Source organism: Heterocephalus glaber, unplaced genomic scaffold (assembly GCF_053883595.1).
Source record: "Heterocephalus glaber isolate CG9 unplaced genomic scaffold, H.glaber_assembly_v1.0 deba00000122, whole genome shotgun sequence".
Taxonomy (NCBI): Eukaryota; Metazoa; Chordata; class Mammalia; order Rodentia; family Bathyergidae; genus Heterocephalus; species Heterocephalus glaber.
In genome coordinates this window covers 54,686,496-54,699,589 of record NW_028258138.1, presented here as the reverse complement: position 1 = coordinate 54,699,589, position 13,094 = coordinate 54,686,496, and the positions used below count along the sequence as shown (strand labels likewise).

Genomic DNA, 13,094 nt, shown 5'->3' with positions numbered 1-13,094 from the left:
ATATCTACCATTGTTATTCTCTAATTATTTCTGATATGAAAAATTATTCTTTAATAGAACTCTTTATATTTTCTTTATTACTATCTACTTGTATTACATTAAAATAAACAATCTTAATGTGTTTTTTTTTATAAAATGGAGTACTACTGAGCCATAAAGCATGAGAAACTAGAGACATTTATAGCTAAATGGATGCATATTGAGGCCATCCTCTTAAGTGAAATAAATAGGACACACATGTGTAAATACTGAATAGTTTGTCTAGTGTGAGAAACTGAAAGTGTAAGTAAGGATAAACACGGATGAAATGGCCTAATAACATATTCCTCGGATTGTGTTTCCATCGTGTGTCATATGACTGTATCGAAATTTAAATTAGGGAGAAGCTTGGCTTATGTGGAGTCTGCTAGCTAACTGGAGTGTTTTTCCAGATCACTATTTGCTCAACGTTGACTTTGGGGATCTTTCTGAAACAAATCACATCCTCTGTTGTCTTGCTGGTGCTTGAGATGATTTTTAAGTTATATGGAAAAATGTTTAAGTGCTTTTCAGTTTTGTTTTGGTTGAGTTCTACTGTATTTGAATATTATTGTAGTTTTTTCCCCTTGCATTGTTCTTGTTTGAATGGTTTTAATTTTTGTATATGTGTATTTGATAATAAAGTTATTAAAAAATTTTAAAAAATCTTAAAAGATCAGAAAGCAGACAATAAAGTAATACAAAATAATTTATATTTTCATTAAAAAAACCTCCAGCAATAAATTCATTTATAACTTTTCAAAAGGTAATTCTTTTGAGCCACCATTCAAATGCTACATTCCTGGGTAAATGCTCCTGTCATGTGATATGCTCTGGTACAAATACACTGGATATTTTGCTACAACCTAAAGATTTAAATGGAGGAACTATAGTCACACTCCTTGCTTTTAGTGATAACTTTTTCACATATCATCAAATATTAATCCTATGTCCTCCTTTTAAAAAAGATAGCAGTGATTAGATGTCCAAGTCATGGTCTTGATCTTTATTTCAGACAATTACATGAATATCAGCGCTCATTCAATACTGAAGTCCTAGTATGTTCTTCTATGGCCCCGGCATGAAAAAGGATTTCTAACTTCAAGAATCTGCTAATACAGCAGAACTTGTATTCAGAAACTTCTAGGGAATTTCAGCACCAGAGAGGCAAAAATGTGTGATCACATCACAGGATTTACACTCAAGATCTGACCTTGAGTCTCTACTCACACTTATGAGCATTCTGATTTCTCTTGCCTCATTTTCTTTATAAATAACTGGGGAAATAGTAAATGTCTGCCTATTTAATGGGGCTATAATAAGCTTCATGTGAGAAAAATGTGTTAAAACATATTGTAAATTGTTGACTCATAAAGTGTGTGTGTTTGTGTGAATGCATATATGCATGTGTATCATTATTCAGTATATACTTATAAAATAATGCACTAAATTAAGTTTCAGAGCATCAATTATGGATGCTACACTGTTGTTGAGAAACTCTAATGTTTTATAATGGTTTGATTTGTGCATGTCTGTTTGCAAAAGAGAGAAAAGCAGGAAAAGAGATATACATGCAGAGAGTATAAGTATGAGTAGAAATGTTATCCACAAACATACATATTTGGATATAATATGAAATGCAAAAGAACTCTAAAAAGAAATCATCCAAATAGCAGGATAGTATAAAAAATATTACTTACTTTCATCCAAACCACAGTTGCATTCCTACTAGCAGATATTGTGCATGACACAGGCAGGGTATCGCCAATCTGCTTGGTCACTTCCCCACTTGGTTTTAAGGATAAATCCAAATCTGTGAATCAGAAAAGATGAAAGAATCCTTCTAACTGCACTTGAAAAATTCAGAACTGATTTATTTGACTACAATGACTAATTTTTCAAGCCAGGTTTGAGATCTGTGGACAAATAAATGGTCAATCTAATTGATTAAGCACATATTTGCAGTTAACCTAATTGATGTTTTTAGAGCATATAAATGGGTTCTATAACTTTAAGAAGAACTTTAAACCACTTCTGGAAGAAAATAAAGAAAGATGATAACTAGGTAAATATAAAAAGAGTTAGTAAAGCGTAAGTCTGGAAAATCATGTATTTTTGGACAGCAGGTGATAAATTGAAAAACCACAATATAGTATATGCATTTCTTTAGATAGAATTGACAAGTAGATAGATGTGTTTTTTTGAAATGTTATTCCATTTCTCATGCTACTGAAACTTTAAATAAGATCTACTATTAGGTACACTGTCAACAGATACCATTTTTTTAAAAAGCATAAACATATCTAACAGTGAAAAGTCTTTCAGATGAAAAATGATTTTTTATAAAAATATTACCTTTTTAGTATGATCTATGTAAAGAAAACTTAATTCCATTGAGCAGACATTTATTGTACAACAATTATGTTCCAAGTACTAATGGTAGCTGGATGAGTAACAACCTTACAACTTAACTAGGGAGTTGTAATAATGCTTAACTGACTATAACCCTTGCCCCATGAAATCAGTACCTAAAAGCAAACCTGCTACAGATTAGAAACTCAAGAAATATTTGTTGAAAGTCTAAAGTCAGGGCCTTTATAGATGTATAAATAGAAGTACAGAGACTACTGGAGTGTAGATAACAGCCAATTTGGGTTCCAAAGCAGAAAAAGAGGCCCTGTATAGGAGGCATTATATTTTTGTGGCCCCTCATGGTTGAGAAGGGCTTTCTAACATGGAAATGTAGGGAATATTTTTGTCACATAAACAAAAGCAAAGCAACGAGAGAGCTTGGCAGGTTTTATGATGGCGAATAACCAGGTACAATTGGTGCTAACTTACGGAAGGCACATCTACACAATTAGTGGGGCCAGGCTACAGAGGATCATTTTTGCTATATTGGGATGTAGGACCTTATTCCATGGTCTGAAAGTTTGTAATTGTACTTCATGCTTCTCCCTGGTTTTACATATTTTAGTTGAAATTGATTGTTTGCACCATTATCTTTAATGTCTGTCTCTCCTTATAGACTGTAAGGAACAGGTGGGTATTGAACATGGCCTGATTTTTCTCTGTTTTATGCACAAAGCCTGACACATGACAGTCTCTCATGAATGAAGGGAAGAAGCATGCTGTCTCAGTTTCTCATTAATATTCAAAATGTACTATCATACAGGAAAGTGAAGTTTGGGTATTCACCCAGAATATGTGAGTGAATTTTACTGTGGTAAAAACATTTTTCAGGATAAGTTAGGAGTGTTTGTTAGCTCTCTAGCTAACTTGTCAGTGCTAAGATAAATGATTTTAAAGGACAAAGATGTACTTTGAAAATACTGATGGTGTGCGTCGGCAGAGTAGTGGTAGCTGTTTCATCAGCACTGGGGACCTGTAGGGTGGGAGCTGCGGGACAAGGCTGCTCTGCACATCTGGAAACGTGAGAGCTGCTGCTTCTCTACTCACGCTCCTTTAGTTGTCTATGGAAGGGAAACAAATTTGATTTTTGGAAAATAAACAATCAAGGATAAATGGGAAAATAGGAATTTTATGTTTGCATGTACTGTAGACAGAGTAAAATGTCAATTGACTTGCAATACTTAGTTTTGCTTTAAAGAGAAACACATGCCTTGAAAATCAGTATTATAGTCAATCTGTGCAAAGCAGAATGCATTCAAATCTAATTAAATGTCCTGAAATTCAATTAAACTGTTATAAATGTTTTGTTTAATCTCTCCCCATCACAGCTGATGGAGACACTATGAGGTGCCAAGAAGTCAAAAGAAGACTTGTCAGTCTTCTATCCCTCCCTGCCCGATCTACACGCAATACAAACGAGCCCTCCTCCAATAGAATCCTGTGTACTCAGCATCTCTTAAACATATACCCTTTATAGTGTCTTAAAAACATCAGGGTATTGGTGCTTGGCCCCCAAATCAGAACTAGAATGCCAGAGCTATTCTTTTTTTTTTTTTTGGTACCGGGGATCGAACTCTGGTCCCTGCGCTTGCAAGGCAGACGGCATAACCACTGAGCTACATCCTTGGCCCCAAAGAGCTATTCTTCAGGCAGCTCTATTTGCTGTCTATATTCCCTAGGTTTACTACTTGTTTTATGTGTGTGTGTGTGTGTTTCCTGGAACAGGCCCACATAAATGGTCCCATGACTGACCAGTTCTCAGAGGAAAAGCAGCACTACTGTTGCACAGAGGTCATTGCTTTCTCCCTAACCAGCCCCTGTTGGCAGACAAAGTTACATCCATGCAGCATGAGTATGGAGTAAACAGAAATGGCTGGCTGTGAATATTTCTTAAGAGTCCACTATTTCTACAGGGCTCCCCAGAGTGCACTTCTAAAACAAGACCATTGAAAGCAACTATCTGGTTCCTTTATTTCCTAGTGCTCCCCCCATCTTCCTCAAAGTTTCTGTCCTGCATGTTTTGCAAGTATTAGGAATAGAATGAAAGATTCAGAATGATGTGCTCAGGACAATTTCGAAGTCTTTTTAAATTTTGTAACAAAACCACCTTATGCTCAATTGGTTTTAGTGGATCTTGTCTAGAGGAAATCTTACTGTTGGTACCACTGGGCACAAGGGAATTACTGGAAAGTTTAGACAACGTGTCTAACCAAGACTGGCACTTTCCCTGTTTCCAAGATGCATGAGGTGCATCAGTAATAGGACTGTAAGGAATTACAAAATGAAGTACTCAAGTTACATGTCTGTTTTTTATGTATCTTTTTTCCCCATGACATGCATGAGGGCCAAATATAAATTTTCAAGTAGTTAGAGAGCAAAAGCAGGTTAAAAGTTTAATAAAAAGGTATATTCAAGATCATTTTTAAGAAGTTCTATTTCTTGAAATTTATTATCCTTTTGTATGAAGCAAATTCTGCCAACAAAGGCTTTTAGTCATTTCTACTTCCTCTTACAACAGCTGAGTCTATAATTTGTAACTTTGCATTGCTTGGATTTGTGTGCTAACATTATTCTGTTATTAAAAAAATGCTTCATCTACATGTATATCTTTCCAGACCAACTGCAAACCTTGTGATCTTCAACAATATCTAGATAGAGTGTGGGGTGTATCTCAAGTGTTAGAATGTTTGTCTAGCAGGCACGAGGCTCTGGGTTCAAACCCAACACTTTCTTGAAATACATAATGAATTTAAGGTCCACATAAATATTTCTTATTAATTCAGTGAACTGAAGACATTGAGAAAGCAGATGGAGGTTAAACACTGCAAAGTTGCAGTTACCGGAAACATACAAGGGTCCAATACTGTAGTGTAAGTTGAACTTCTTTTGATGCGTTTTTCCGATTCTATTGAAGCCAAGTTACTTAACAAATACAGTATGTAGCTGAGATTTATTTGAAAAGATAGTCACATTGTACTATTGGAGGTCTTTGAAGTGAAGTTGGTAATGAAGAAGGTGACTTACAGTGAACTGTGATGGCTGTTGAAGCAATCATGTTCTTTTCTGTCAGGGAGCATTTGTATTCTCCTGTTGCATTGCGCCTCACATCTGTCAGTGTATAATTATTTGAGCTTCTTATTCCTTCAGGCTGTCCCTTTCAACAGAAGCAAAATGTCAGGTGACTACACTTGGTAGCTACAATAAGAACAGTTATATTTCTTGATGAAAATGGCATTTTCTCAGATAAAGAAAAAAAGTAAATATGATTCTTTAGACAAAAAAGTATAGTTTGTGCTACCAACATCTGCTTCCTAGAGAAAAAGCTTAATATTTTGATTATAAGGAATTTTGAAGAACTTATATTTTATTGATAGCAACTATTTCATTGAAAGCATGTGTTTTAGTTTAAAACAGATTTTTAAGAGTCCAATATCTTATTTTTATATTTGTCTTACCTAGTTTGACAAAATATGCCATATATCCAAATAAAAATAGAAGACAGGAAGTAAAGACTAAAGAATGAAGGAAAGACAGAGAAGGAAAAAATAAACAGAGAAAAAGGAGTGAAAAAGAAAGCATATCAAGAAAAGGCAAAACATAAGTGTAATAGGTGTACATGTTAACATGTTGCTAAAGCCGAAACATAAATTTGCCTCTGTCATTTCTGATAGCCAAAGGAGAAACCTACTTAGCTTCAACATTTCCATTTGCAAGTGAGACAAAAATAGCCTGTCAATTTGATAGGTGAAACCACATTTTATATCAACATTTAAGTTTATAAGGAATTATTTACAGCATTGAGAAATGCTGTGAATGATATTCTCCAATATTGCTAAGTAAAGTAGGAGATAAATCTGTCAGCACATCCCTACAGAAGTGCAGTACTGAGTAGCACATGGCTTTCCTCCATGAAAAGGTGATGTCAAACACAAAGCTATGAGAGAGGGAAGTATTCTTAGAAAGAGCTCTTTCCTAGTCTGGCTTCATATTACTGTGACATCCTAGAGGAATTCTCCACTGACCCCTGTATGTACATCATTTCTTTCAGATATGATATGGATAAAAGTTGAAGAAGTTAGACTTCATGATTATACATGATAAAAAAGAGCCCGCAGCATTACTCTGTCAAGCTAAATATAATGTGCAACAGAACAATCCCTATTTTAGAAGATCAGAGTTATGTTCATGGTGACACCATGAGTAGATTTAGAATGCACCTCAGACCATTTGCTATCTTCTTTTTTCATTTTATAGTTATCTACATCTAAAGAGCAGATTTTTATATCTTGTGTGGATAATAATACCTTGAGTTTTTGTAATTAAGGTTTCCTGTGGTCTGCTTTTTTTCTCTTTGAGTATGGAATCTCTCAATATTGAGAAAAAAGGCAAGAACACTGGCAAGTGTCACACAAACTTTCAAAGGACATTGCTAGGTGGCTGACTGTGTTCCCAAGGATAACATTCCTACTTAAAATACCCAAGTACATGCAGTGCTGAATGCTAGGTAGAGGCTCAACAATATGACAAAATGAGAGTAGTCAAGCTCAAGTAATACTTTAGTACTTACTGGCAAATAAAACAAAAACTCCATAGGAGGAGGGTTACCATTCCCCAAGCATTTAAGAGTGATGTTGTCCCCTTCTTTGATGGCATTTTTTGGTGGTAGCACTTGTATTGTCACTTGCTCTGTAGGATCTGTAAGAGTCACAGCCACAATTTAACATTTTTGTCAAGTAACAAATTACTGTGCATACAATATAAATGACTAAATTATACACAATTTTCTCAAGAAGCTAGTAATGGTAATTACTTAAGTGTATCTTTTATAGAAGGATTGAAGTTAATAGCCACTTGCTATACCAAGTACTAATCTTAGTTAGAGCAAGCTACAAAGAGACCCTGTTATATAAAAATCAATTTCTTCTTACAAAAATGTCTTTAACTGAGGTAGGAATTACCATAATTATTTTATGTGTAAAACACCAGTAGGAACAATCTCACTGTATGACTTCATTATAGGGAAATTTAACTATGTTATGTGAATCTTATAGTTTGGAAAGACTAAGTCAGCTAGCAAATTTCCTAAAGTTATCCTGTACTGCCACACTCAATCACATAATAATACCTTAGATTAAATAAAAGGAGGAAAAATGAGCTAAACACGACCACCAAGGATTCTGTTGTGCAGGTGAGTAGATCTGTTTTCAAAACAATCAGTCCTATGAACTGAGAAAATCTCTTAACGTAATCAAAAGGACTGTAACTGTATTGTAATTCTGTCAGGTTCATTGGAACCAAGATGTAACTTGCAGTCCAGTTTGGTAATTTTGCAGAGAAAATAGGGCTAAAGAGTATTCTTCAGTACAGGCTATTGCTCAACAATAGAATGCTAAATAAATTAAAGGATACAGTGGGATCATATCTAGCAAACAAAATAAAAGGAGGTAGTGGTGGCAATTACAAATGACTCACTTCACACTTATCCATGTATCATATAGCTGGATAATAAAATGAACAATGAACTTCAATATCATATAATCTAAAATTTTGAGGAACTTTTCACACAAAAATTAATAATTACTCAGACATGTGTCTGTATTTTCAAATTGGTAGCATTACAGGATCTATGAAAACCTATTTTGTTATTAGCTAGGGTTTAGCTTTTATCTAGATGTGCCCCCAAAACCTCATGTGGTCATAGGTGGGGCCTTCCAGAAGTGGCTGGATCTACAGTGTGTGATGTGGGATCAAGAATGTGTGATTACTACATTAGTCCACTGACTGGCTTGGCATAGTTCTGGGAGTGGATGATGGGACGGCCTGATCTGGGTGTGAGTGCTACCTTTCCTAAGAGGGGATAGCCAGGACAGAATATAAGGGACAGAAAGAGGGCTGCTTTGCTTGCTTGTTTCTTGTCCCTTGCTGCTTCACTACTTCACTGCTTGCTGCCTTCTGTTTTGCTGCCCTCTGCCCATCATAAACTGTTGCTCCTCTGTGATGTCCCCTCTGCCATGCCACCCTGCCTTGGACCCAGCCAACTATGAACTGAAACCTCTACAAATTGTGAGCCAAATGAACCTTTCCTCCTTTAACTTTGGGGGTCAGGTATTTTGTCTCAGCTATGAGAAAAGCAACTAAGACAGCTAGTAAAGAAAAACAAGTAAGTGGTAGTTTTTGAGCCTTTTGTCTGTTTCTTATAGTCATGTATTTACCTTTCTACAATTAAATTTGTAGAGGAAAATTTAGAAGGTTGTTCTAGATTGTTTGTCATTTTTTTCAGGCATCTCTGAATATTTGCCTAGAATATTCTGTGAGAAAACTGTGACTGGTTTAACAGACTTCTTGTTTGTTTTTTCCTGGTTCTGCCTGAGGTAGTTCTCCAACTAACAGTTTCCAGTAAGTTGAAAAGTGAGTACAGTGTTTTTTTTTTTTTTTTTAATGGCGTTCAACTGACCTCCAGTTTTGAGTCTCCTTTGACCTGGCCCATCTCTGGCCAGCACTAAGGTTTAGGCAGTATCATGTCACTGTGGCAAATCGCTGATCGAGGCTGACACTGGAAGAGCCATGGATTACAGCATGCCTGACTCCCTCTATTTTCAAATGCCCCTTCTCTGAATTCCTTTTTCAATAGGTTCTGTATTAGTTACTACAATATATTCTCATTTTTACAGTAACTTCCTGGGTGGCCACTAACATGCCTATAACAAAACTAATGATCTCTTGCTTTCCCTTTGCCCCTGACTTTGAATTTCACTCTGTCCATTAGTAAGTCATTATTCTTTCCATTACTCTGGTTTTCTTTGCCCTCCGTATCCATTCAATCACCAAGTCTCAATGACTAATATTTCTTGATATAGTTTGCATCAGATTCTCCCCTTCTATTCCCACTAACACCTTCTTAGTCTAAACCCCAATTAACCTACACCTGAAGCATTGCCATCAAATTTCATTTTGTCTCTTACTTTGATCCTTTCTCATTTTCTTCTTTAATAACTTTTTTCTCTGAATCAGTTTCTGGGGTAGTGCTTTGACTATTACTAGCATTAAAATTCTTTGAGGAAAAATGTTTCTTAACCTGGTATCCACAGTTTCATTTGAATATACCTAAGGTAGGATTTACATCTCACTATTCTATATGAACCCTTATACATACTGACTGAGAGTCTGCTCATATTTCTTTCTTCCTTTCACTTATCTATTGTCCAAACATTGATTCATTTGTTTAGCATCTATTTTGCACAACCACTAAGTGCTGGAATTATCAAGTTTAAAAGGACATATTCCTTGTCTCAATGAATGTTCACTCTATGAGAATGCTAAATTAACAATACTATGACTACATTAAAACTGCCTTTGACGTAAGCATCAGAATCACTGGTAGATACATCAGACTAGGAAGTGTCCAGAAGAAATTCACTCTGGAGCTGGATTTTAAAGAACAAGTAAGTATTTGTTAAAAGATGAAGGCAAGTCAAAGACAGCATATTGATTGGCATATAAAGAGTAGTCTACCCAAGGAATCTGGAAGACAGAAGAGACCACAGTGGGTAGAGTGCAGTGACAGAGGTTGAGACAGTGCAGGATTATGGCCACAAGAGACTCAAGACATACTGCAACTGAGTGCGTGAAGATTAATCTGAGAGCTCTGGAGAGTCATTAGAGAATTTTAATCACAGAGTAACACTCTTGCATTTATGTTTTAAAAAGTTATTTCTAGCAGCGGCTCACAGGGCAGTTTGTCTGGAGGGAGCAAATAATTGTGGGCAGACAGGAAGAATACTATCTTCGAGATCACTGCAGAAACAGAAGCAATAAAGAATGGTGGCATAAATTTAGGGATTGCCCAAAGGCAGAAATCAGGTAAAAAAGATTAAAGACCTCAAATCTCTACAATTTTATTATTGATTGAACAGGGTAAGGAAGGACTGCACTAGTGTATCTTTCTCAAATTAGTCAAATTTCATTTTCTTTCATTTAGTTTTCGGTCCTCTTTGAAGTCTTCTTAGAGCAGTGGTTCTCCACTCAGCTGCATCAGTACCATTAGGGAATTTGTTATAAATTCAAAGTGTCAAGCATCTTCTCACACCTACTAGATCAGAAACTTGAGATTTGGGGTCTAGAAGTTTACGTTCTAACAAGAACTTCAGGGTCTTCTGATACATACGAAGTTTGAGAATCATTGTCTTTAGATACCTGAGCTCTCAGGACTCTAAACTGAGTCCCAGTGACTTTACCACTTGCAACCGTGCACTGACAACTTCTTTCTGATGTACCGTAGGCATCATCCTTCTCTATTGCAATAGTAAAGCCCTTGAACGTCAGTTCCTTATCCCAAACCCTTTTGTGTCTTCATCATGAAGTCCAGCATTGTATCCACTGTCTTCCTATAAGATATCCCGAGTGCATCCTATGCAGCAGTTACAGTAAAAATTATTTCCTTTTTAGTATTTTCTTCTCTGCCCACCTAGCTCTGCATGCCCGGCAACCACATACTTTCCTGTTCCTTTTAAAGCCAATTTCTCAAGTCTCCTTCCTCAACTTGATATTCTTTCTCTGTGCATATACCAAGTTGGTTTATATATGTGTAACTAGAGGAGAGGAGCTCAAAGGCTCCAAACAAAGTAATAAGAAAGAAATGCTAATTACTCTGATTTGATTCACACACATTGTAAACATGTATTTAAATAGCATATTATACCCCATAAAGATGTATAATTATATGCTAATTAAAAAATTTAAAAAGTCTAAGAACATAAAATATTAACTACGTGATTCAAACATTAGAAACTGTGTATATGTATTGAATTATCACAGGGTACCTCATAAATTTATATAATAAAAGGAATTAAAAGTATATTTTAAAAAGAAAGGATTCTGCCTTTCCTTATAGAAATAATAATTTGATTTTAGATAAGCTATGCATGATGGAATATTCTAATTCTTTGTTTTCACTCAAGTTAAAATTTATTCACCTAGTTTAAGACAAAATAATCTTTTAATGTTAGTATAAGTTTGGAATTTCAGTTTTGTTCTTATATAAGACTCCATGCCTCAGGGAACCCAAACAGATAAGCAGATGAGGTAAAACTTTCCCAAGACTCAGCTGGTATTGCTGCACTTACTGAGGAATAAACAGAGAAGTACTAGATTACTCAAGAATAGATGATAGTATTACAATGAAGTTTTACTCATTTTAAGTGATAATAATAAAAATAATGACATCTTTTATTGCATTTCCTTGAAAAAACTCCAGATCTAAGTTTATGTAGTGGTACTGGCTGTATAGTAATAATGATAGCAGTACATTTAATGGGTGATGCCATGTGCTATTATTTTACATTCGTGAATTCAGTTAATCTCCATAACACTAAGAATTTGGTACTATATTTTTCCCATTTCAAGATAAGAAAACTGAAATTTAGAGTAATTAAGAAATTTTTATAGAAGTGTACAATAATTGATAGCATTGAGACTGGAATACCAGAAGCTTTGCACTTACTCATGTGCCTTGAAAGAGCACAGCTTCGGAGGAAAAGATTACATCTGATCTTTACTGCTAATATAGGACATATTTCTATGGCTCACATTACTGCTAAGTAAAATAAAGAAGATGTGATTCTGTGTTTCAAATTTATGATTTAGTTGATTAAAATGTTATTAAATTTAAGCAACTGATATCATTACTCAAAAAATTTCATTAAAATACTGTAATATTTCCATACTTGGAAAGCTAGTCAATCTGTATTTATCATTACTTCTGAAAATAGTCAGAAGGCATTTTGAGTTTCTACAAAATTCATGGATATGCGCTCAGGCTGAGGACTACCAGAAGTGATTGATCAAGTTACAAATTATATTTTTAATGAACTTACCATGTAATAGAATACAGAAGGGATCCTCATAAATAACAGTAAAATGTAAAAGATATCATGAGTAAGAATTTATTCTACAGGACTTCCAAGGAGGAAGAGTTTATTTGGGTACTGTGGATATAGGGAAGACTCTGGAAGCAAAATCTGAAAACTAATTACATTGGGATTTAAAAGATTAATAGTATTCTAATATTATTTTTAATACTCTAAAATTACATAATTATATTTAGAGTTACTTACAGTGAATATCAAAAACTGCTTGTTCTGAATGAAGTGTTTTCTGGCCAGATGGTCCATAGTATGTCACGGAGCAGGTAAATGGCATTTGTATATCAGCCTTGGTTGTCTTATACTCCAAGGATGAAGTCACGGTATATAATTGAGTAACTGGATCCATTTCCTTTTTAAAATTTATGACCACCACTGAAGAAAAAAAAGAAAAAACAGAAATGGTAAGACTGTTCTCTGAAAAGGCACAATCCTTAACTAAATATCATAAAACCTTTCAGAAGTGGTTTTGTCCATCTAATTGTATTTAACAGGAGGGAAAACTGACATGCAGTAAAGTAGGATGTCTTTTCAAAACCATGAATCAGAGACCTACACAAAAATAGAATGATGGAATGGTGTCTCCCACTCACTTTACCTGGCTTCTAGAACATACCACATATGGAAATAATTTTCTTTGCTCTCGATTCTTCTGTACAAGGGCTAAAATGGTGTTTTAAAAATCACTTAATCATTTTTTTGATATTTGTGAAAAGAAAGTATAGAATCACTGATAAAAGGGGA

General features: G+C 35.0%; 1 protein-coding gene across 2 annotated transcripts in view; it reads right to left on the bottom strand.

The window, feature by feature from the left end:
* The window catches only part of Alcam (activated leukocyte cell adhesion molecule), a 183,516-nt gene that overhangs the window by 20,322 nt on the left and 150,100 nt on the right, over nt 1-13,094 (bottom strand). For both annotated transcript variants that reach the window (XM_087214710.1, XM_087214711.1), the window contains exons 6-9: nt 12,543-12,725; nt 6,998-7,125; nt 5,455-5,584; nt 1,719-1,831 (exon numbers count right to left, since the gene is read on the bottom strand). In XM_087214710.1, the coding sequence (XP_087070836.1) occupies nt 1,719-1,831; nt 5,455-5,584; nt 6,998-7,125; nt 12,543-12,725 (554 nt within the window). The remainder of the gene's footprint in view (nt 1-1,718; nt 1,832-5,454; nt 5,585-6,997; nt 7,126-12,542; nt 12,726-13,094) is intronic.